Genomic DNA, 20,923 nt, shown 5'->3' on the forward strand with positions numbered 1-20,923 from the left:
GAAAAAGGTATATAAACACAGACATTAATTTCAAGAAATGATTTTTTTATTCAAATAAATAGCCACATAAATAAAACTTAATCTCTCATATACTTTCACACAGCCATGTACAATCACACATACAGCAAGCAAGCACATCAGGGAAATATAACCAAAATAATAAAAAATAATAATAATAAAAAAATCTGAACAGAACAGTTTAGCTTCGAAACATAGTGTTTCAAAAGTAACTAGACTCGTCTATACCTGCAGTGGAAACAAACACGGTTTTCAAAAGCAACTGTCATCATAAAGTGCATAATTGTCAAACAGCAAATGAAATGGAAGTATAAAATGGGGTGTTTAACAAAACCAACAAAAATCATAAGATACACAATTCTGCATTCTTCTGACATCCTAAAATTACAAAAAAAAAAAAAAAAGTCACCACCACTGGATTTGTTCAGACAAAGGCACAAGTTTAGTGGTGGGTGAAAAAGGAAAGGATGTTAACACTGTTTCTTACATCACCTTCAGCATCTTTACCTGCACTGGTTTCAAACACTGTCATTTTGTGACCCAATCTGGAAACACAGTACAGATGTTTTTCTAATCCACTAAAAACCATTGCACAAATATCTCAAATTCACAAAAGACAGACATGCAACAGGATAATTTACAGCTATAAAAACAGTGCTTCAAGCAAATGGAGCTTCAACAATGGTAACACACTATTATTTCATATAAATTGCACACAAACCCAGAAACACTTCTGAAATCTACTTCTAGCACCTAGATTGTAAGCTAAAAAAAACATATATATAAAATTCAACACTATTGCTACAGGACATCTTCAGCTATGTGTATCTGCATCTGCATTTTAATCAAGAAAAATTATATGCAAATATAATGAGTATGCAAATGCATGGAGTTTCTGAGAAAGGGAAAACGATTGCTTATCAAATATTTGTTAACTAGAGGAGGCAGCTACTTTTTACATCTGAGCAGTACGACTGCTTTTGGGGATATTTAAACGTGCTACACTTTAATGAAAGGAGAGCTTTTTACCACCTTGACATCGATAGAAAAAAATTATGTTTCTCTTGATCTTCCCTGCTCTCTCTCTTTGGCTTTTCCAGTAATTTTTCTAGTTCTGCCATTCTACAAAGCCAGCTTGGATGCAAAGGCAACCTGTGTCAACAAGCTGGACAAAATGGCCAGACTCTTATTTCCCATGCTCATGCAGAATACATCATTCAAATCATCTCGTACATACAATCATTACAAACAGAAAAAAACATGCTCTATAAAAGAAAGAATAAAATAGCATTATCAGATATGAAGTACCTTTTGCATTCCTAGAAACAGCTTCCTCTCCTGGTTCTACATTTCAATGTGAAATATTGCACTATACTAATATTCTTTGTTCAGTGTAAAAAAAAAAAAAAAGCAAATTTACACCATTTCATGGGTTCAAGACATTGTAATGGGCCTAACTTATTCTCATACAGTGTGTGATGAGATACAGCCTTTTGAGGTGAAAGATCAGTTTTAGAGGAGGTAGTGAACTGATGGAAGAGGAGTCTTGATGGACCAAAACTGAACGGCTTGGCTGGACAATGTCTCCTAATTTCAAAGTCATTGGTAGGTGCACATTTGTATGATCATAATTGTCTAGTGTCTTTGTCTACATGTGACTAAACATGAAGCAGCATTAAAATCATCGTCACAGACAGCGAAAACCCAAAGACCGGGTCTAATAAACACTATGCAGTACCTTTTGTGCTTATACAGTATCTAGCTTACTCTCTTTGTCTTGACGTTCCCCTCATGCTAAGGCGCCTCTTCATTGCACACACATCATCAGAGGCATAGTGTGGCTAGTTTGCACACATTTTCACAGCACAGGTGAAATGACAGTTTTTTTTCGTAGTTTCGGAAGTATGGTTAAGTCAGATACTGCATTTTGTTTCAAGAACATCTAGGAAAGAAATCAAAGAGGAAAAAAAAACAATCAACTTTGGTCTTCTCTGGAGATGTAAAACACAAAATAAAAAGATCTGAAAGGAAATCATTGGAAAAATCTATAAGGAAGACATCGCCGTCTTATTTTCATACTTGTATCGAGGATAAAAAAAGTGTCTCTGACATAATCATTTGCGATTGTGGAGGCCAGTTTTATGTATGAGTGGACCAACTCGCAAATGGATGAAAACACACACTATTCAGTTCCTTGTTCAGCAATCCATCCTTTATTGCTGTGTGGACAGGAGCATCTGTCAAGGGTCATGGACTCAATGAAGACATTAGTTATTGCTTCTTCTTATTTTCTCTGGTCATTCCAACACATTTAAACACAATCGTGGAATTGTGTGTCCAGAGAGTGTCTCTCCTTTGCATTAGAAAACTATTGAGAGCATCATCATAATGAAATGCTTTCAATTTCTGACACTAAACACCATTGGCGCACTCTGGAGTGAGAGTGGTGGAAGCAGTCAGCACCACTTTGACCTTCTTCAAAGTCTTCAAAGCCTTCTTTACTTGACCATGACACAGCTGCTGAGTTGCTGCTTTTGACCAGCATAGATCAGCTCCTGGACATCAGGTCCAGACTCTACCCTGGTGCTCAGGCTCCAACTGCCCTGCTGGGGCAAGAGGGAGAAAGGCCCCTGGGATGGGATGGTGGGCTGGATATGCAGATGCTGTGGGGACTGAGGGTGGAGATGTGGCCGCTGGCTGATGTGCAGACGAGCCTCAAGAAGATGGGCAGCAGATGCCACGGGAGACAAGGATGAGGATGAGGAGTCAAGAGACTGCTGCTGCTGCCACAGTTTGTGCTGAAAGGTGATGGGGGTCTGCTGGCATGAAGGGAGAATAGGTTGAGTCGGTGGGTTGGAAAAGAGGGTGGCGGGGGCGAAGAGATTGCTGGAGGGAGGAGATGAAGGGTGGGACTGTGAGAGGAAGAGCACAGGCTGCTGAGACTGGACTTGCGGCTGAGGCTGGTGCTGGATCTGCAGCATTCTGTATGATGAAAGAACAACAGAGTTTAGGTGTATTCAAAAAATTTACCAACTCTGTTCCTGGAGACACCTCAACTTTTCACATTTTGAATGTCTCCTTCTTCTAGGAGTCTCTAGTAATGAGCTAAATCAGGTGTGTTTGATTAGTAAGAATTCAAAATTGTGGAGCACTGGGGTGGCACCAGGAACAGTATTGGGAAACACTGATGTTTCCAATCTTCAGCAATCTGTGATATCTATGGATTTCTTCTCACCTTTGCTGGTGCAGAACTTCCTCCAGCATGCTGCGACGCTCACGTGGGCCGCTGGAGCTCTGGAGGCTTGAGGGAGTGCACATAGTTGGGCTAAGAGATCCCCGACTGCCTCTTGAGCATGAGGTCGGAGGGCACACTTGTCGTGCCAGACCTTTGATCTTGTTCAACCCCAGCAGGCCTTTCGCACGAGTGTTCTTCCTCAGCTGCTGTCTGAATGCCTTCAGCCCTACAGAAATAATCACAGACCGGTTAGACACTACTTAGCCATGTTATTCTATAAAGCTAGCACATGTCCTTTAACATACATTTTTAATTTAATGAAACTCACCTTGTGTTAGGGAGGTGTCTGAAGCCCTACGCCCCTCTTGGAAGCTGGCTGCAAGCATACTGCCTTGGTTCTGCAAGAGGAGGTTGGAGGAAAGAGCGAGGGGCATCCCAGCAGGGGCTGATGCCTCCGGGGCAATATTGGAGGCAAGCAGTGATGAAAGATCCCCTACAGCCGTGGAGAGAGCCGGGTTGGGGTTCGAAGAGGACTTCAGACAGCTGTCAGAAGAAGCACCGTCCGAGGGGCTAACCACAATACCTGAGAGAGGATGACGTGTAATAATCAACCAGATCCTTGCATTAAGTCCATCATTTTACACTAATATTAACATTTCACTTACAAGGTGGATTGCACTGGTGGAATCGAGCGGAGACCTCTGCAAGCGTGTGCCTTCGGGAGGCGGTGCTGGGCAAATGGGACAGCTGGACCTGCAGCATCCCCTCTTCCTCGTCAAGGTCATAAGGTCGCACCTCCTCACTTATTTTGGTCTCCAGCAGGCTGTTGGGGGAGATGGATCGGTTCCACAGGATCCCGTTCAGGCTGGCCTCCACCGGGCACACAACGCGCTGAGGAAGGGAGGGAGGCATTCACATTAGCCACTGCCTGTCTCTAATGGAGGAGGGGGATTGGGGGTGCACTGCATATCTGCAATATGAAACAGGACAGGGAGTCTATTTACTGAGCAACTAGGAAGAGAGGGGTCTAGAGCAGGGGTGGACAACTCTTGTCCTCGAGGTCCACTGTCTTGCAGATTTTAGCTCCAAATCTACCCAAACACAAAGCTAGTTCAGGTGAGTTTAATCAGGATTAGAGCAAATCTCTGGAGAACAGTGGACCTCAAGTTCCCCACCCGTAGTCCAGAGAGGGATTGTGTCAAGCTCAAGGGAAGTACTGACCTGAAACAGGGCTCCTTGTTCACATTCCAGCTCTGAATGGACAGGAGTGTTCACATTGGTGGCGACAGGGAATGCTGAGGTTCTGAAGCTGTCAGACGACTCCATGATTACCTTGAAAGTGAGATGGACAGAGGAAGAGCTGAGTTAGCACAGGGAGATTTTATCTCCAACAGAAGACTGTCTTGGCCTCACTTCGACACTCACCTCCGGGGTGGAGGAATTGGACGCCGTCCTCGACCTCTGATTCCAGGCCCCGCATTGGCGGCTCAGCTGTTGGCTTCTGTGCTCCTTCACTCTTTCTAGCAGCAGGTAATAGATTGCTGAGAAGTGGTTGTAGCTACTGTTCTGGAGAGACTGTGGAAAGCAATCAAAAAACAGTTTTAGACACAGTGACCATACTGAGCATCACTTAAATAGGTGTAATAAAATGCAGGCAGCCTGTGTCAAGAATTAACTTCTTAAGGGAAATTACCAAAAGCTAAATGCAACACAGTATGGCAGCTTTCAAAACAGATGCTACTTTGTTTATCATTTATGTGGCAACAGAAAGACATATTTAAAGCCATGGGAAGCTGGATAGGGTGTTGCTTTTATTCTGGGGTGACAAATTGACAACTTATGTCCTTCGAACAACATTAACCCTTGCTCTGGTAAACACGCCCTTCCCTGCTGGAAACAACTAACCCTGTACTGTTTGTAACACGCGTCATCTCTGTATGCACTCCTTTTCTCACCTCCACAGTCCTCTGTCTGTCAATGCCGAGGGTCTGCATGATGCCCAAGACAGGTTCACTGTAGTCTCCCAGGTTGGAGTTGTAGTCAGTGAGGGACAGGGAAAGGGTCTGATGGGGCGCACTTGGATCCGCAAGCATCCAGCGGTGCTGCTTAATCTGAGCCATGCTGATCCGCTTGGCTGGGTCGACAACCAGCATCTTACGAATCAGATTTTCACAGTCTGGACAAGGAGACAAGGAGATCTCAGTCAAAAATCATTTTCTTATGAGGATGTAGCATTGTATGTGAAAAGAGGGAGCGAAGAGCTGTACCTTGTGACATGAAGAATGGTATTCTGAAGCGGCCCTCTGTCACTCTCTGTCTCAGAGCTGGAAGACTGTCCCCATCAAAGGGAAGGGACCCGCACACCAACACATACAGAACAACACCTAGACTCTGTGAAAGAGACATATTTATAGCATGTATTAGATTTGCATTTATCCCAGTGATGCAAGGCAGCAAACAATAATGTTCTTTATTATATTCAATATGCACATTCTCAGCTAAAAGGACCAGCTTATAATTATAATTTCATTTTCAGCAGCTGTGTAAGAGATCAGGTGAGAATCATAATGATAAACATACCCATATGTCTAACTGTGGCCCCTCATACTCCTTTCCCTCAAAGACCTCGGGGGCAGCGTATGGTGGGCTTCCACACCAAGTGGAAAGAGGCTCTCCGGCATTATAGAAGTTTCCAAATCCAAAATCTGAAAGAAATGGAAGATAATTTAATTCTTGGTCAAAAGTCTGATTACTCATAAAACTGCATGTAAATGGTATACAATCCTTATATAAAACCCTATAATGAATGACTTGTGAGAATCAGACTGGTTAGATTACTTAATTTTATTACTGATCCTAACTGTGAATTCTGTAATTACTTTCTTTTTAGGACACTCGTAGTCTGGCTATGGGAAGTGTATATCAATACGTGCTTATCTTCTTTGCTCACCTGCCAGCTTAATGTTCATGTTGGCATCTAGCAGCAGGTTTTCAGTTTTGAGGTCTCTGTGGACTATGTGGTGCCGATGGCAGTAGTCCACTGCCGTCAGAATCTGCCAAAACTTCTTACGAGCCTCGTTTTCACTCATCCTTCCGTTGGACGTCAGATAGTCTGTAAAAAGAGGACAGCTTAGGAAGGGAGGAGACATCGCCTTAAAAACACCATATAAAGACAGAGGCAAGCCTACAGTTTATCTGGGGAGACTGCCATTGTTTTATTTAAAGGCTGAGTATATGACAGGTGAAAGACAGATATGTTATACTGTTTGAATCCCTAGGTGGTGAGGACAAGCAGAGGTAGAGCAGCTTATCCCTTTTACATAGTTACATAAAGCTTGAAAATCCAACACCTGTCTCGCTCTGTGCTCGCTCACTGACTCACTGCTCTGACGGCTGTGTTAATCTGAATAATTCTCTCCCCGTCAGACCTCATTATCCACAACAACTGGACAAGAGGTTTTGGGAGAGCCACAGACGTCAAAAGCAATAGATGTCTGTCTTTTCACAGATACATTAGTCATTCATTTACAAAAGTGTTTCCACTTACCAAACATTTCTCCATTTTTTGCATACTCTGTCACGATGTACAGCATGTCTTTGGTCTCCATGACCTGTAAAGACAAAAAACATAATAAAATTTAAAAAATAATAAATTAATCACATCATCAAATTATCCCATTTTGCTATTTCTTTTGGTTTTATGAAGTAATACGGAGAGATGCAATGAATATGAGAAATTAATTCATAAAATATAGAACCATTTAAAATGGTTTAATAATGCAGTGATATTTACATAAAAAAATCAACTAAATATGTTTTATTATACATTGACGTATATGAGACTTAAATTACAATTGAACTGAATGTACATTTTATGCAGCAACAAGCCAACTTGTCTGAAATTTCCTCTTTCTGTCAACTTCTATCATAGTTTTTGGTGTTCATCGCATGACAGTTTAGTTTGTAACGGTATGTACCATTGCAGAAGAGTGTACCAAAGCATTTCTTGAATGCCCTGGGCGCACACACACACACACACACACACACGCATGTCTTTTTCAGATGCCTGCTGTCTGATCCATCAGTACCACTGAAACAGCAAACGAAAGCTGAAACTTTATCTTCACTAACCTGTTTCTTTTGAACCATAAAACATGTTCACACACTAGACCTAGTTTAAGCACAAAGGGATCCAGTGGCACAAAACAAACTGTAATTCAACAATTAATAGCGTAAGAAATTATGAAAGAGAGGGTGTATGATGTCCTCGCCCTTTATGGGAATGTCCCATAAGTTCCCGGCAGAGGCCTGAGGGAGAAATACTAAACGCTGCATGTTGCGCTACCAGAAAGAGTTGCACAACAGTTTCTACGCTGTCATCTTTTTGTCCTGCTGAGAAAACCTTTGTAATCGTCCATATAAGTGCTCAGATTCAAGATATTTCAGGTCAATGTGTAACAGCGTGCCATGACCCACGTAGTCAGGCTGCACAACAGCAGGAAAAGGGTCTTTATCTTTAGATAAACCCAGGTTCCAAAGACTTCAGCCTTTAGTGTCAACCCAGAGGTGCCAATGATGTCATAGCTTCCTTAGAAACCCCATCCTGTTCAGCCCACAGAGACGTCTCCCTCCGTCACGAACGCAGGGGGAGATGAGTGAAGGAAACTATTGATAGTTCTGAATACAATGTCTCTGAAGTTAATGAGAAGCTAAAGGCAATAAAAGGACTGTTTGTACAATGCGCATGAGAACAGAAACGGTTTATAATGAGAGGTCATAGGTCACTAGTTCTACATTTTTCATCTCGAGGGCTTTTTGGTTAAAATAAACAGGGCTTCAGTTGTGAAAGGAGAGGTACATTTGAGGTTATCTGACACTAGACCGGGATCAAACGTTATTCCCAAGGATTTTAGTTTCTTGCAACCTCAGTTCTCAGTGTAATCTGCAAAATACTAATCTCTGAACAAAACAGGCTATGAAAGAAAGAATGTGCTGACATATTAGCACCTTGTATTAGCCTGCCACTGTTTGCATGGATGCACGAGCCAAACTATGGGGACAAAACAATCCCAGGGATAAAACCAGATTGTACTTAGAGATTTTTCCTCTGGCTAGCTTCACGTGACTCTGCAGACACATTGCATTTGACTTTCACCAGCACTAATTAAGTCAGAGATTTAGACCCTGTGTCCTTATGTCCAACACACTCTCTGTTTTTCTGTGTGTCTTCATTCAGACAAAACACACATTTTGGACACAGATTAGTCTCATTTTAAAAACTTATATTTAATAAACAATGCCATTTAAAAAGCCAACAAATCACTTCAAAATGTCCAAATTGCAAATATAAAGCTCCATTGTTAAAGAAACCGTGCAGTTGTTGCCTTCAGAATCTTTTTATACTTCTGTAATTACTCTGTTTTTTGTAAGCTATAATATATTTTTAATTCAATAAAACCAGCAGCCTGACACAACAGATTTAATAGTGTAATGCAGTGGACAGTTGCTATGCAGAAGCTGAATGCAAGGAAGAAAATAACTTCATTGCACACTATCCAGATGTACTTCCAGAGAAGATCACCGCACCATTTGCCTGACCAACACTTAGACACTCACTCAGCATTAAACCACACTCACCATTCATGCTAAAATACACAACACTCCCTCAGTTTAACTGACATTAACAGGGAAGCTTTTGCAATTATAGCATCATTATTAATTTTACAAATCCTATAACTTACCTGATAGAGCTTTATGATGTGAGGGTGATTGAGCAGCTTCATAATCTGAACCTCCCTGTAGATTTTCTCCAAGTTGGCCGAGTTTAGTCTTGTTTTATCAATTATTTTAATTGCAACCTGCATGAAAACACAACAAACTGCACATTTAGAAATGCAGCTGAATATACTGTACATTATCATTAACCAATTTGTAGGGAAATATTAAAAGACACAATATAACTTTTTTTTAATGCAAAAAAAAAAAAAAAAAAATCAAAATATTCTGCAGGAGACTTACCTGTGTTTTCGTGACTTTATGTCTGGCTAGTTTGACCACAGCGAAGTTTCCCTTGCCGAGGGTTCTGATGATCTCATAGAAGCCGACCTGCAGAGGCCTGGCCTGGGCACAGCTCGACTGAGAGCTCGCGCGGCTGTTCGTCATTATGACCATGATGCCGGCTTTGATTGTGAACTTTAACTGATCTGCATAAACAAGAAATTGTTCGTTATAAATGCGCACGAATACTAACCTGAGCGACAAATTTACAATGATTATTATAAATATTCATTATTAACAATAATTCTTACACCTCGATCCCGTCACAACCTTCACAAAACAGTATGATTACTTTACAGGCTAAATAATTGAATAACTATATTTAAACATTTTATCTTAAGAGGTACTGACATATAACACATTTTAACTCACTTAAAAGCAAGTTAATGTCATTGTAACAGTCACTCAAATTGTAGCAAGAAACTTCAGACTAAATTCACAATGGGCTTACAGGTAAAACCAGCGCGCAACGTCCAGAAATGTCCTTGAAATGTCAACTGGCTATATAATGACGAAGTGTAGCTATATCTGTTTTTTTATGGTAAATATTAAAAGCGAAGGTACTCTTACCTTTAACACACGAATAAATTCCACCGCCTTCCACAGTCCAAATGCTTTTTTAAAATTGCATTTACAAGTCATTCCTTATGCAAATCTTGAAGGGAAAAACTTGTTGTTGTTTTTTTTACTCTGTTTCCTATGTACAGCGATACACACTTTGACGGAGCGCGCTAATATGTACAAGGTGCGGCTCCGCTCTTGAGCAGTTGTGCTGGCGCGAGGCGAGCGCTACAGGCTCGTGCTGTGATGACGGACTCCTCCTCTCCTCCTCTTGCCATAACAAACTGATACCCGCCTCATTAACGTCACACTCGCGTCAGAGCACGGAGCGGGGCGCGAGCGCACAAGGCAGAAGTTGCCGAGCAACCGTGCGGCTCGTCGTGCGGTGACGCCAGTGCTGATGGAGGGGTTGCTCGGAGATGAGGACGATGACGCCAGTGGCGGAGAAGTGTCGCCGATCTCAAGCTGTCGGTGTGATGGAGGCTCGCAGGCTCTGCTCCACCTGCTGGAAGGCATGCGCACTCCGCGAGCTGTCAGCTTCCTTGACATGCTTGTGTTATTTGAGGAATACAAAGAATGAATTATGATCGTGCTGCGCGGACGCAAACGAGAATGCATGTTTGTTTTGGGTTCATCTGAATTCCCAGTATACATTAACCCCTACAAGAAACATGTGGGCAACATTTACACACATCTACATCCATATGGCACTTCTGTCATTTCTTTATGCTCTTAAAAAAAAAAGTTTTTTTTTGTTTTTGTTTTTTGCAGTGATGCCATAGAAGAATCATTTTGTGGTTCCCAAAAGAACCTAATTTTAAAATCTAAACAACCTTTTTTTGACTATAAAGAACTTTTCTGCATTTGAAAGATTCCATGTTCAAGGATCTTCACAGAACCATTGATTCCAATAAAGAACCTTTATTGTTAGCAATGTAGTTCACTTTTATTTTGAAATTTTAATAGGGAGTTTTGTTTAATTTGTCATTGGATGTATATAGGGGTCGAATGTAATTGTTTTTCACTTTTCATCTGTTGTTTACACATGTAAATACATAGCTTAAATATCATGTTAATATAATAAACAACCTTCACCTTAATGTAAAACCTGACCCACTCAAAAAAATATGTGCATTACCAAAACTAGTATATGCAGGAACATTTTACAATAAGGTTTAATAAATTAACATGAGTTAACAATGAATACAACTCATACAGCATTTATTAATCTTAGTTCTTGATAATATATGCATTTATCAAAAGATCAAAAGTTGTATCTGTTAACATTAATGCACTTTGAACTAACATGAACTGAACTAAATTAACAAGGTTAATAAATGGTGTAAAAACCTATTATGTTAGTTAGGGCATTAACTACTGTTTGCAGATTTGTACTGCATTAACAAAAAAACTACTGTTCATTGTTAGTTCATGTTAGCTCAGAACCATTAAACATAAATAACAGATGCAACATTAGATTATAATAATGCATTACATGTATTTTTATGTATATATGTATTTTCCATTGTTAGTTTGTAGTTAACAAATGTTAACAAATGAAAACCTCTTGTAAAGTATTACTGAATATGTATAGAAATGCATCTTTGTGCAGTCTGGCTATGCCTTCTTTATTTCAAATATTGCATTTTGACTTTATAAGGTATTTTAACCTCCTCTAATGAACAGGGTTGACTTTTTCAGCTACACACAATCCTAAAAATTACATAAAATAAAGTATGCAGTCATACTTGATATCTTTTGAAATGAAATGTTCAAAAAGCTCAGTATATTTGAAATCATTTTGCAAGAAAATATGCAACCTGCAGTGATTGTAATGCATAATTCTCTTCTTAGAAAACACTGCTTGCAGGGCTCTTTGCAAGATTCGAATCTCCTTCAGAAAACCAAGGTTGTGAGTAATCTGCTCTGCAGCTCAACAAGAGAGGGAGGGGTGCATCATTCATTGTGTATGCACAACACTGATCCATATGACAATGCTTAATTTCCACAGAGAGTGTATACCGCATCGGCATTAGCATTTCTCAGAGATCTTACATTTGCACACAAAATATGTGCATGCACAAGCTTTTGCTTGCAAACCCCTCCCTGTGGACACACAGTCTCATTCATGCACACACACACACACACACACACTTATTTATGCCTGAGGCAACCCCACAGAGGAATTAAGTCATTTGAAATGGCTGATACAGATAAAGATCGGCTGGTAATTGGTGCGTCAACACTCAAACAGACACACAAGGCTAATATGGTGGTAGCAATACATCATAACATAGATGACAGTTTGAACAACAGGATTGTTGAACACATACTTGTTTGTCATGGAATGAACCGTGGCATTATACTTATTATCAACAAGTGTAATGTTTTACTTTTGGTGACCTCAATTCATCTGTGAAGCAGATGATGAAGATTATTTTCCAGACAAAAAATATGTTTCAGATTAAGAGCTCATTCAATCCAGCCATAATTCATAGATCAGACAATGCTGCTTGCAATTTAGCAAAAAAAGAAAGTTGACTTCTTTCCTAATACTGTCTCTTACGCAAAATGTCTCTTTTGAATCACATTTTGCCATCGCCTGTGTTTGTATTTCTTATATATTTCTGTGCAATATCTGGCTCACTGTATGCGAATACACAATTTAGAGACTGGTGGGTTGCGGAAAGCACCTGCATTTCTTTCTTCACACCAGGAGAAGATTGGGGACTCCGTTTGATTTTGATATCTCTGAAAAGAAAGCCCAGTATAGTATTTTTACCCCGTGACATTAATGAGGGGTCTCCCTTAAATGTGACCTTTCAGAAATAGGGAATGTGCTGCCCACACAAAAGACGATGAAAGTCTCTGGAGGAGTTTCTTGGTTTTGGTGGTGAGACATTCAACACATTCAACAACACAAACTTTTCCGCTCTGTGCTTATAGTGGTGTCAGAAAGTTTTCTGAGTCACGGTGGAACTGGAATAGACTTTGAGAATAAACAAACTGAGTAAACAAAGAGACTGGTGAGCTGCCACTGCAAAAAAAAAAATAAATAAAATAAAATAAATAAATAAATAAATTGTATTTTTCCATTTTATTGTGTTTTTCTGTGCAAACATTCTTAAAGCAAAAAACCTTGAGTCTTGTTTTCTGAAATATTCATCAAAATTAAGAGAGTTTAAGCATGAAACACAGAAAAAAAAAATATATAGACGGTTTCAACGGCAACAACATAAACAAACGTTACTGCGCATGCGCGCTTTTGTGGACCTAACTTAACTTCCGTTAGACTTCCAAATAGAATGAATAACAACAGCCAAGTCCCTCTAGAGTAGATATTTTTTGATAACAAACAAAATATGTTTGCTGCGTGGATCAGGCGGACTTAATGAAAATGCAAATTCATTCTTTGCCAGCAGGAGATGTTTTAAAGCATAGACATAAAGCGCGAGAAATAGAGGTTTCCCCAGTAACAGCTGTAAACAAAGCAGAGCTGGTACGCTCACACACTGCTTTATCAGGCATATAACATACAAGTCTTCCTTCAGAAATACAGCGATATATAAACACCTGTGCCTCGTTTTGATATTTAAACATATAAATGTAAGGAATTATTATTATTAAACGTGCAGTACGTAACGTTACTCATGTTTATTCAACGAAGCCTTTTTGAAAATCGATCAGTTTTAAAATTGTGGCGAGTCTCGAAAAATAAATAAATGTATGGGAAACACATCCCGCAGCACAACCACCTGAGCCCAACTTCAGTCTACTCATCACCTTGACTTTAAACGGGGTTTGTAGAAGGCACTGCAGCCAGACCGATATACACAACACAGACCGGAAGTTAACTTAGGTCCAGGCGCGTGCGCGCGATGAAACCGTCTATATACAGGGTAAGAAAAATAAAATAAATTCAGAAGGAAAATAAGTTACATTTCTTCTTCTTCTTTTTTTTCTGGCTGTAAAGGGATAGTTCAACCCAAAAAATGAAAATTGAGCTTTACATTACTTGCTCACCAATGGATCCTCTGCAATGAATGGGTGCCGTCAGAAAGCGAGTGCAAACAGCTGATAACATCACAATAGTTCACAAGAAATTAAAGCAATACACAAGCTGCATGTTTGTAATAAACAAATCAATCATTAAGTTTGTTTTTAACTTCAAATGCTTAGTTCTGGCTAAAATACAAGTTCTCTATCCATAAAATCTAGTCCGAATCAGGAGAGAAATATGCATGGATCAAGTACCATTTACAATTGAAAACAGTCCAAAACAGTTGTAAAAAAAAAAAAAAAAAAAGTGTGGATTTTGAAGTGAGACGACAATATTAGATGGACTTTTTCACTGGAGAAAGCATTATTATGGATTATGGACTCAATTTTTGACCAGAAGCAATGATTTATGGTTAAATTGAAGTTAAATTAACTATGGTTAAATTAAAGGATTTCTTAAAAACATACAGATTTTCACTTCAAAAGATGTTAATTAATGGACAGTGTTGTGTGGATTACTTGTAATATTTTTATCATCTGTTTGGAATCTCATTCTGACGGCACCCATTCACTGCAGAGGATCCATTGGTGAGCAAGTGATGTAATGCTAAATTTCTCCAAATCTGTTCCAATGAAGAAACAAACTCATCTACATCATGGATGCAAATGTTAAGCAAATGTAATTTTTTTGGAGCGAATTAGTCCTTTATATGTAAACCCACTTAAATTCTGAAAACAAGACTTAATATTATTTGTCATTTTGCTTATCAACACCGAAAATTAGTTACTACTATTGGAAAATAAGAAAAAACAAAACCAATAAGATCATTTTATGCAGTGCAGAAATGACAAAGCATAGAAGAATAGAAAAGGGAAAGAAAAGTCAGGTGATGGGGGAGGCAACTAAACATGACACCTCCTCCAGAGACGGAGGTAAAAAAAAAAAGCAGGTCATCCCACGCTGCTGGTTAATCTTTGCTCAGCTGGAGGAATGCTAACATGATGCAAAGAAATCAGCTGATTCAAATGTCATATACTTTCACCTGACTGTACCTAAAGCATCGTTCCTGCACAGCCCTAAAGGTCACACGCTAGCTACGAAATTGCAGAGTGCCGTTTGCATTGCAGATGACTTTAACCCCACCTGTTTGCATATCTCTCTGCTTTGAATGTAATCTGACTGATATGATCCTATTTGTTATGTAACCTGTAACATGATGCCACCTGGGCTCTGCTCTAGACTCTTAACCTTGAGTAATTTAACCGAACAGACATTTAGGTCATTGCACTCTTATAATATCATTTCTCAAATCTTTTTCAGAGAAACTGTGCCCTTTCGCATTAAATGCCATTTCCAAACCTTTTTAATTCCATGATCTGACATGAAAAGTATTCTGCACCAAATTAAAGGAATACAAAATGCACATTAAGATGCATTATTGAGCTGTACAGCATAAAAATGAGATATATCTTATTAGCTAAAACACAAATGATTGCATTTTCCCTGCAAGGGCTCATTCAAGCCAGCTCCATAATTCATAATAAAGACGACACACTAATGAGCTCTCAGACATATTTTATTAGTCTAAAACACAAGTTATTACAACTAATTACACATATAAAACCCGGTACTAAATGACACTATTTACAATAACTCCTTGTGCCATCAATGCTAAAATAATGCACATTTTCTGGGAACATTTTGGCACAATCATATTATTATGGATAGTTTTAGTAAAAAAAAAAAAAAAAAAAAAAAAAAAAAATATATATATATATATATATATATATATATATATATATATATATATATATATATATATATATATATATATATATATATATTAATGGTAATGGACCATCAACTTGGACGGTCACGTGGTTTGAGTTTAATAAGTGAGTTGTTAAACATAACTGCTAAAATTAGAATGACAAATTAAGTATTACAATATAGTCAAAAATATCAAATATATAAAAATGCTAAAATGTGTTTATCAGAGGAATGCTTATGGATTTAACACCTTGTATTATGTATAATTTTGTAAAACTTGACTTCTTTCATTTTTATATTTTTCGTTATTTCTGCTATGTATTTTAAATATGCATGAAAATGGGAATGTGTGTTGTTGTTGCTGTTTTTTTTTGGGGGGGGGGGGGTGACAGATCGATAACTAAAAATACATAAAATGCAAATACATATGCTGAGGCCGTTTTTTTTTTTGTTTTTTTTGCATATTTTTGCAGGTGGTCTGTATCCATGCCACATAAAGATGAGGAAGATAAATATACCACATCTTTAATTTTTCATTCATCTGAAGAAAGTGCACTGAAAAAAAACTCCTCAATAACACAAACAAAAACATACACAGATGTCTCTTCAACAGCTAGGAAAGGCTATTGGCATGAGCAATGATTCATAGTACAACTGGCCATTTCATTGTGACGTCACAGTCAAGGTATTAGCCCAAGAGGATGTGTGGATGCATGTGTTTATGAGAGAGAGCGAGAGAGAGAGAGAGAGAGAGAAGCCTGAATTAAACAGCCTGTCACGAACACTGTATACGTAGTGCTTTCACTAATCTTAATAACTTACTTTAACCGTCCAAAAAGTGTTTAACCACTCTTGACCCTCCATACTGCTTTGCAAACATCTCTCCCAATCAAAACAGACATGATGGCACACAAAACAATCACTGTTTACTCAAAGCCATAGAATTAGCCTGCTGTCCCAGTCATGTTGCCATGTCATTATCCAGCCACACACTATTTACCTTCACTTTTTGTGTCATTAAAGAATGAAGGCTCTCATCTTTTCTTTTCATACCTGCATAATAAACGTGCATGGTATTCTCAGTAAGTTTTTCAGATTGCATTGTTTGTGAAACTAATGCCATTGCATTTGCTTTTGAAAGGAGCTTTTTGCAGTACCACCCCATTGTTTGCAAACTCCTTGCTCTGTACGTCATATATCACCACAGCATGATTAATTACTCTCATATTCAGCTGCTAATCTACAGGGCTATTATGAAAGGTATCAACGTGTTTAAAGTCTTATCATACCAAAACTCTAGAAAGGGTTAGGAGGGGCAAAATATCAAACCTTTGTTAGCACGTGACATCAAAAAGCCTTTCATATTTTGCACTGGTGTATTATAATGGGTTAGAAAGGATTTCAGAGTTTGAGATGGAATTTGCCACAACTTATGTGTGTTTTTTAGGAGATACAACCACAGCGACCACTATTGCCAATCATAGATATACTGAAATACAAGTTCCACTGAGTTACACATCTCTTACTTCACATACTGATGTCAGAATACTATGTATCATTGTTTTTCTCTGTTACCATCATCTTCATGATCATGCAGCCACTGTACATAACTATAAATTGAACATGTCCAAACGTTGAGTCTTTCCTGTGCTCAGAATCTGCTAGCCTGCTTGGCTAAAACTAAACATGTTTAAATCTGGTTGGTCTCTTGTAATTCTCATCCTCAGTACCACCCACAGTCCATTCACTGACCATCTCATGCATTTACCCCACAAAAATGGAAATAACTGGCTGAAAATGCCAGTTTAAATGTGATTTGCTGGTGCTATTAAGCAACACGAACTATAATTGATTGCTTTTCACGTTGGTTAGCCAGATCTTTCATTCCAAGCAAGCCCAAAAATGCTGAAAACTGGATCAGACTTCATGGCAATAGTCAAAAATGTGTCTATATCCGGCTAGTTGCTTGTTATAGTGTTGTTATGATCCAATATTGTGAGAATGATGAAGAGAAAAAAGAGGGCACGAAAGAGATAATAGAGAAGCTTTTCTTCTTTGACTGATTGTTGAATTTGTTTTTCCCACTATCTGTTGATTTTGGCCGCTACATCCCCACCTCGTGAGTTCGTACGTCAAAGATTCATTTTCAAAGAAGTCTTTTTACAAACAACAGTACTGACTATCTGGAGCTTCTGCCCTCGGATCTGAACGCTCACCGTTAATGAAAACACATAATGCACACAAACAAACACAGACAGAGGAAGTGCTTGTTTGGAGGACAGAACATTATGTATCTGGCTAATAGGTCAGAGTTCAAAGTTCATAAAGCAAAGCTGTGCTGGAATCTGCAGGGTATGTCAGGCAAACAAATGGTCCTTTCCTGTAACTCAATCATCTCTGCTGTGCTAATCAATGAGCCATCAGCTAAATGAGCAGAAGCTCCAAATATTTATGGATCACCCTCTCAATGAATCAATACCTTGACGTATATATCTCAAGCTATGCTGCTATGCACTTCCTTTTGATAAGTTCCCTAATATCACCAAGCATGTTAGTTTTGATGATCTGCAATACATAGCAAATTGGTTCAGCTGTGTTGTTGTAAATATTTCTGGTAGATGGCATTCTGTAGATGACTGACATCAAAATGCACGTTTGCAGTGGGTCAGTAAATCACACAAAGGGTTGGCCGAATGTGCTCAGTGTTGGGGAGTAACAACTTAAAAGTAGTGATGCTGCTCATTTTTCAGTAGCTTGACATTAGCTAGTTTAGCTGCTAGTGCAGCTTTTCCAACAAGTAGTGGTCTATCATGACATATTTGTCACATCGTGGCTTTAAAGATGAGAAAACTGAGATAATAAACGAACAGGCCATCCAAAAATGTTCTCTCTCACACATGACACATTGAGAAGTCTGATTGATTTAGTGAATCGGTTTTTTTAATGATTCATCTGAATGAATCAATTCTCTGATGCATTTGCCTGTGTATTACACCATGTTTTCAAATTTTCTTTATATTTGAGCTATCTTTTATTTTTATTTTTTTTGGCTGGCAATATGTGTGTTTATGTATGTTTATTGAAATAATATTTTTCAAAACAATATAAAATTGAATCCACCACTTGTTGTTAAATTTCATGAATTGAGATCCTGATTGATTTTGTGGAAGATAAAAATAATAGCTAGTAATCTACATTACCATTTAAAAGTTTGTGGTTTGTGGTAAAAGTCAGAACTACGTTTACTCACCAAGGATGCAAGACACAGCAAAGACATTAAGGATCCTGAAAAAAATAAAATAAATAAATCAAGACGAGAGTAATGGATGCTGAAAATTCAACTTTGCTCTCATAGGAATAATAATATATTACAAATATTTTTAAATCTTACCAATCCCAGACTTTTGAACAGTATAGTGTATCAATTTTTTTATTTTATTTAACTCTGCTAAAGCTTATCTTGCAGCTTGATAAGCTAAGGTTTCAAAGTAGCTTCCCAACACTATGATGAAGCCATACTGCTGGCAAGTCTACAAAAATCCTGGACACGTCAAAACATCAGTCATGTCTTTTCTAAGAACTTCCCCTCTGAGTTTAGACAACAAACATTAAAGACTCTTATAACTGCTCTGTCAACTGTTTAGCAGCTTACAAGGTTTCCTGTAAATATGGCAGTGTCGTAAAGGACAATCATGAGGTGTGCTGCTCACGTGGTGTAAAGCTCCCTAACGCATGTGATATTATCACAGGGCAGATTTTGCATCACTTCTAATCAGCCACTCACAAGATCCAGAGGAGGACACATGTGATTCAGAGATATGTCATCTCTTCTGATGAGAACAGCAGTGAGACGCTTCTCAAACCTTATTCAAGAGCCTCTGAATCACTGTACTGTGATATTTGAGTCATAACATGCGTAACGTTATAGGGAGATTAGTGAAAAGAGCTCGTTCACACCTGCTGAGGTCAGATGAGATGTACCTCACAGCCAGCCTTTATTAGTGTTTATTAGCTGGCATGCCTTCACATGCACGCATGGCTCATTTTTACATACAGTTCATGTATCTCTTTCTCTCTCTCTCTCTCTCTCTCTCTCCTCCTGTTTTTAGACACGAATATGTTTGCTCAAATGCCTTTCTGCACAAAAGCCCTATGTGCGTCATTGCTGTTAGACAATCCTTTGTCCCTAAGGAAAAAAGGGAGGCAGAGAGACAGGGTGATACAGAGAGTAATGGAGAAAAAAGAGAAAATTAGGGTAAAAGCTAAAAAGGATTTAGAAACATGAACTATGGTGAGGATGAGAGATAGAGAGAGAGAGAGAGAGCAGAGAATGAAGGGAACACAGACAGGCTGACAGAGAGATAAAGAGGTCAAACATTTGGTTTCGTTATGCAACTACTGGTTGTATGCACGTAGAACTTTTTTCATTTTTTTTTAATAAAGTACATTCAAAGCTGTGAAATTCAGATGAACATGTAAATGTTATATAAAAAGATCCAGTGAAATCACTTGATGAGCATTTTATTTCCCATATTGACGTAGTTCCTACTGAAACAAGAAGTTAAGTATTGATTAGACATTAATTTATGCTGTCATAAAATAACTATATAATTTAAAGTTACAATATTTAGTTTTTTCTTCTTATTTTAATAGACTTCCTGTAACACTAATAATAACAATAATATGTTTTTTTTCTTATTTCAGAGCTAATTTTTTGTTTAATATTTATATATTAAATTAGTCTTTTTTTAAATTAATACATATTTTTAAGTTGATTAGCTTAAAGTTGAAAAAATAAAATAATTATAATTATTATTATTATTGGTTGATTCACCCAAAAATGAAAATTAAGCCATAAATTACTCACTCTGAAGTCATCCTAGGTGTATATGAATTTCTTCTTTCATATGAATCCAGTCAGAGTTATTTAAAAATTTGTTTTTGATCTTTAAAGCTGTTTGATGGCCCTCAGTGGGTGTTGCACTGCATCAGTCCATGAGAAGTTTAATAAAAAGTGCATCCATTAAAAAAGTGTCTCACACAGCTCCGGGGAGTGAACAAAGGCATTTTTGCATTTTTGTTAGAAAAATATCCATATTCTAAACATAATAATCACTTTAATCTAGCTTGTGCTCACTGTTGTACACAGAAGCAGTTCCCGGGAGCATGACGTATGAGGTCAGTGTTGTGCATGCACCGGTGAGTCTCATAAAAACTAACATTTGTTAACAGGAGCAAAGGAAGCAAAGTTTCCTAACTTTAGCAAAGGAAACCCAGTCTCC

General features: G+C 38.4%; 1 protein-coding gene across 1 annotated transcript; it reads right to left on the bottom strand.

Annotated features, from left to right (window-relative positions):
• Positions 1–24: 24 nt before the first annotated feature.
• Positions 25–10,131, bottom strand: LOC132094969 (serine/threonine-protein kinase SIK2-like). The gene is made up of 14 exons (XM_059499673.1): positions 9,881–10,131; positions 9,272–9,456; positions 8,995–9,111; positions 6,801–6,864; positions 6,204–6,365; positions 5,834–5,958; positions 5,521–5,644; positions 5,209–5,429; positions 4,679–4,828; positions 4,475–4,585; positions 3,919–4,144; positions 3,582–3,836; positions 3,254–3,479; positions 25–3,000 (listed from the first exon to the last, which is right to left on the bottom strand). Exons 2-14 carry the CDS (start codon positions 9,422–9,424, stop codon positions 2,517–2,519), a joined length of 2,418 nt encoding a protein of 805 aa, XP_059355656.1. The 5' UTR covers positions 9,425–9,456; positions 9,881–10,131; the 3' UTR covers positions 25–2,516.
• Between the last annotated feature and the right edge of the window lie 10,792 nt (positions 10,132–20,923).

This window comes from Carassius carassius, chromosome 19 (assembly GCF_963082965.1).
Source record: "Carassius carassius chromosome 19, fCarCar2.1, whole genome shotgun sequence".
NCBI lineage: Eukaryota > Metazoa > Chordata > Actinopteri > Cypriniformes > Cyprinidae > Carassius > Carassius carassius.

What these genes read in the sequence shown, in the direction of transcription:
- LOC132094969 (XM_059499673.1), bottom strand. Translation starts at nt 9,424, where the DNA reads ATGGTCATAATGACGAACAGCCGCGCGAGCTCTCAGTCGAGCTGTGCC. An exon ending in GGCCACAGTTAGACATATGG is followed by an intron (nt 5,645 to 5,833) that starts GTATGTTTATCA and finishes TCTCTTTCACAG; the next exon opens with AGTCTAGGTGTTGTTCTGTA. An exon ending in ACAGACAGAGGACTGTGGAG is followed by an intron (nt 4,829 to 5,208) that starts GTGAGAAAAGGA and finishes TGCTTTCCACAG; the next exon opens with TCTCTCCAGAACAGTAGCTA.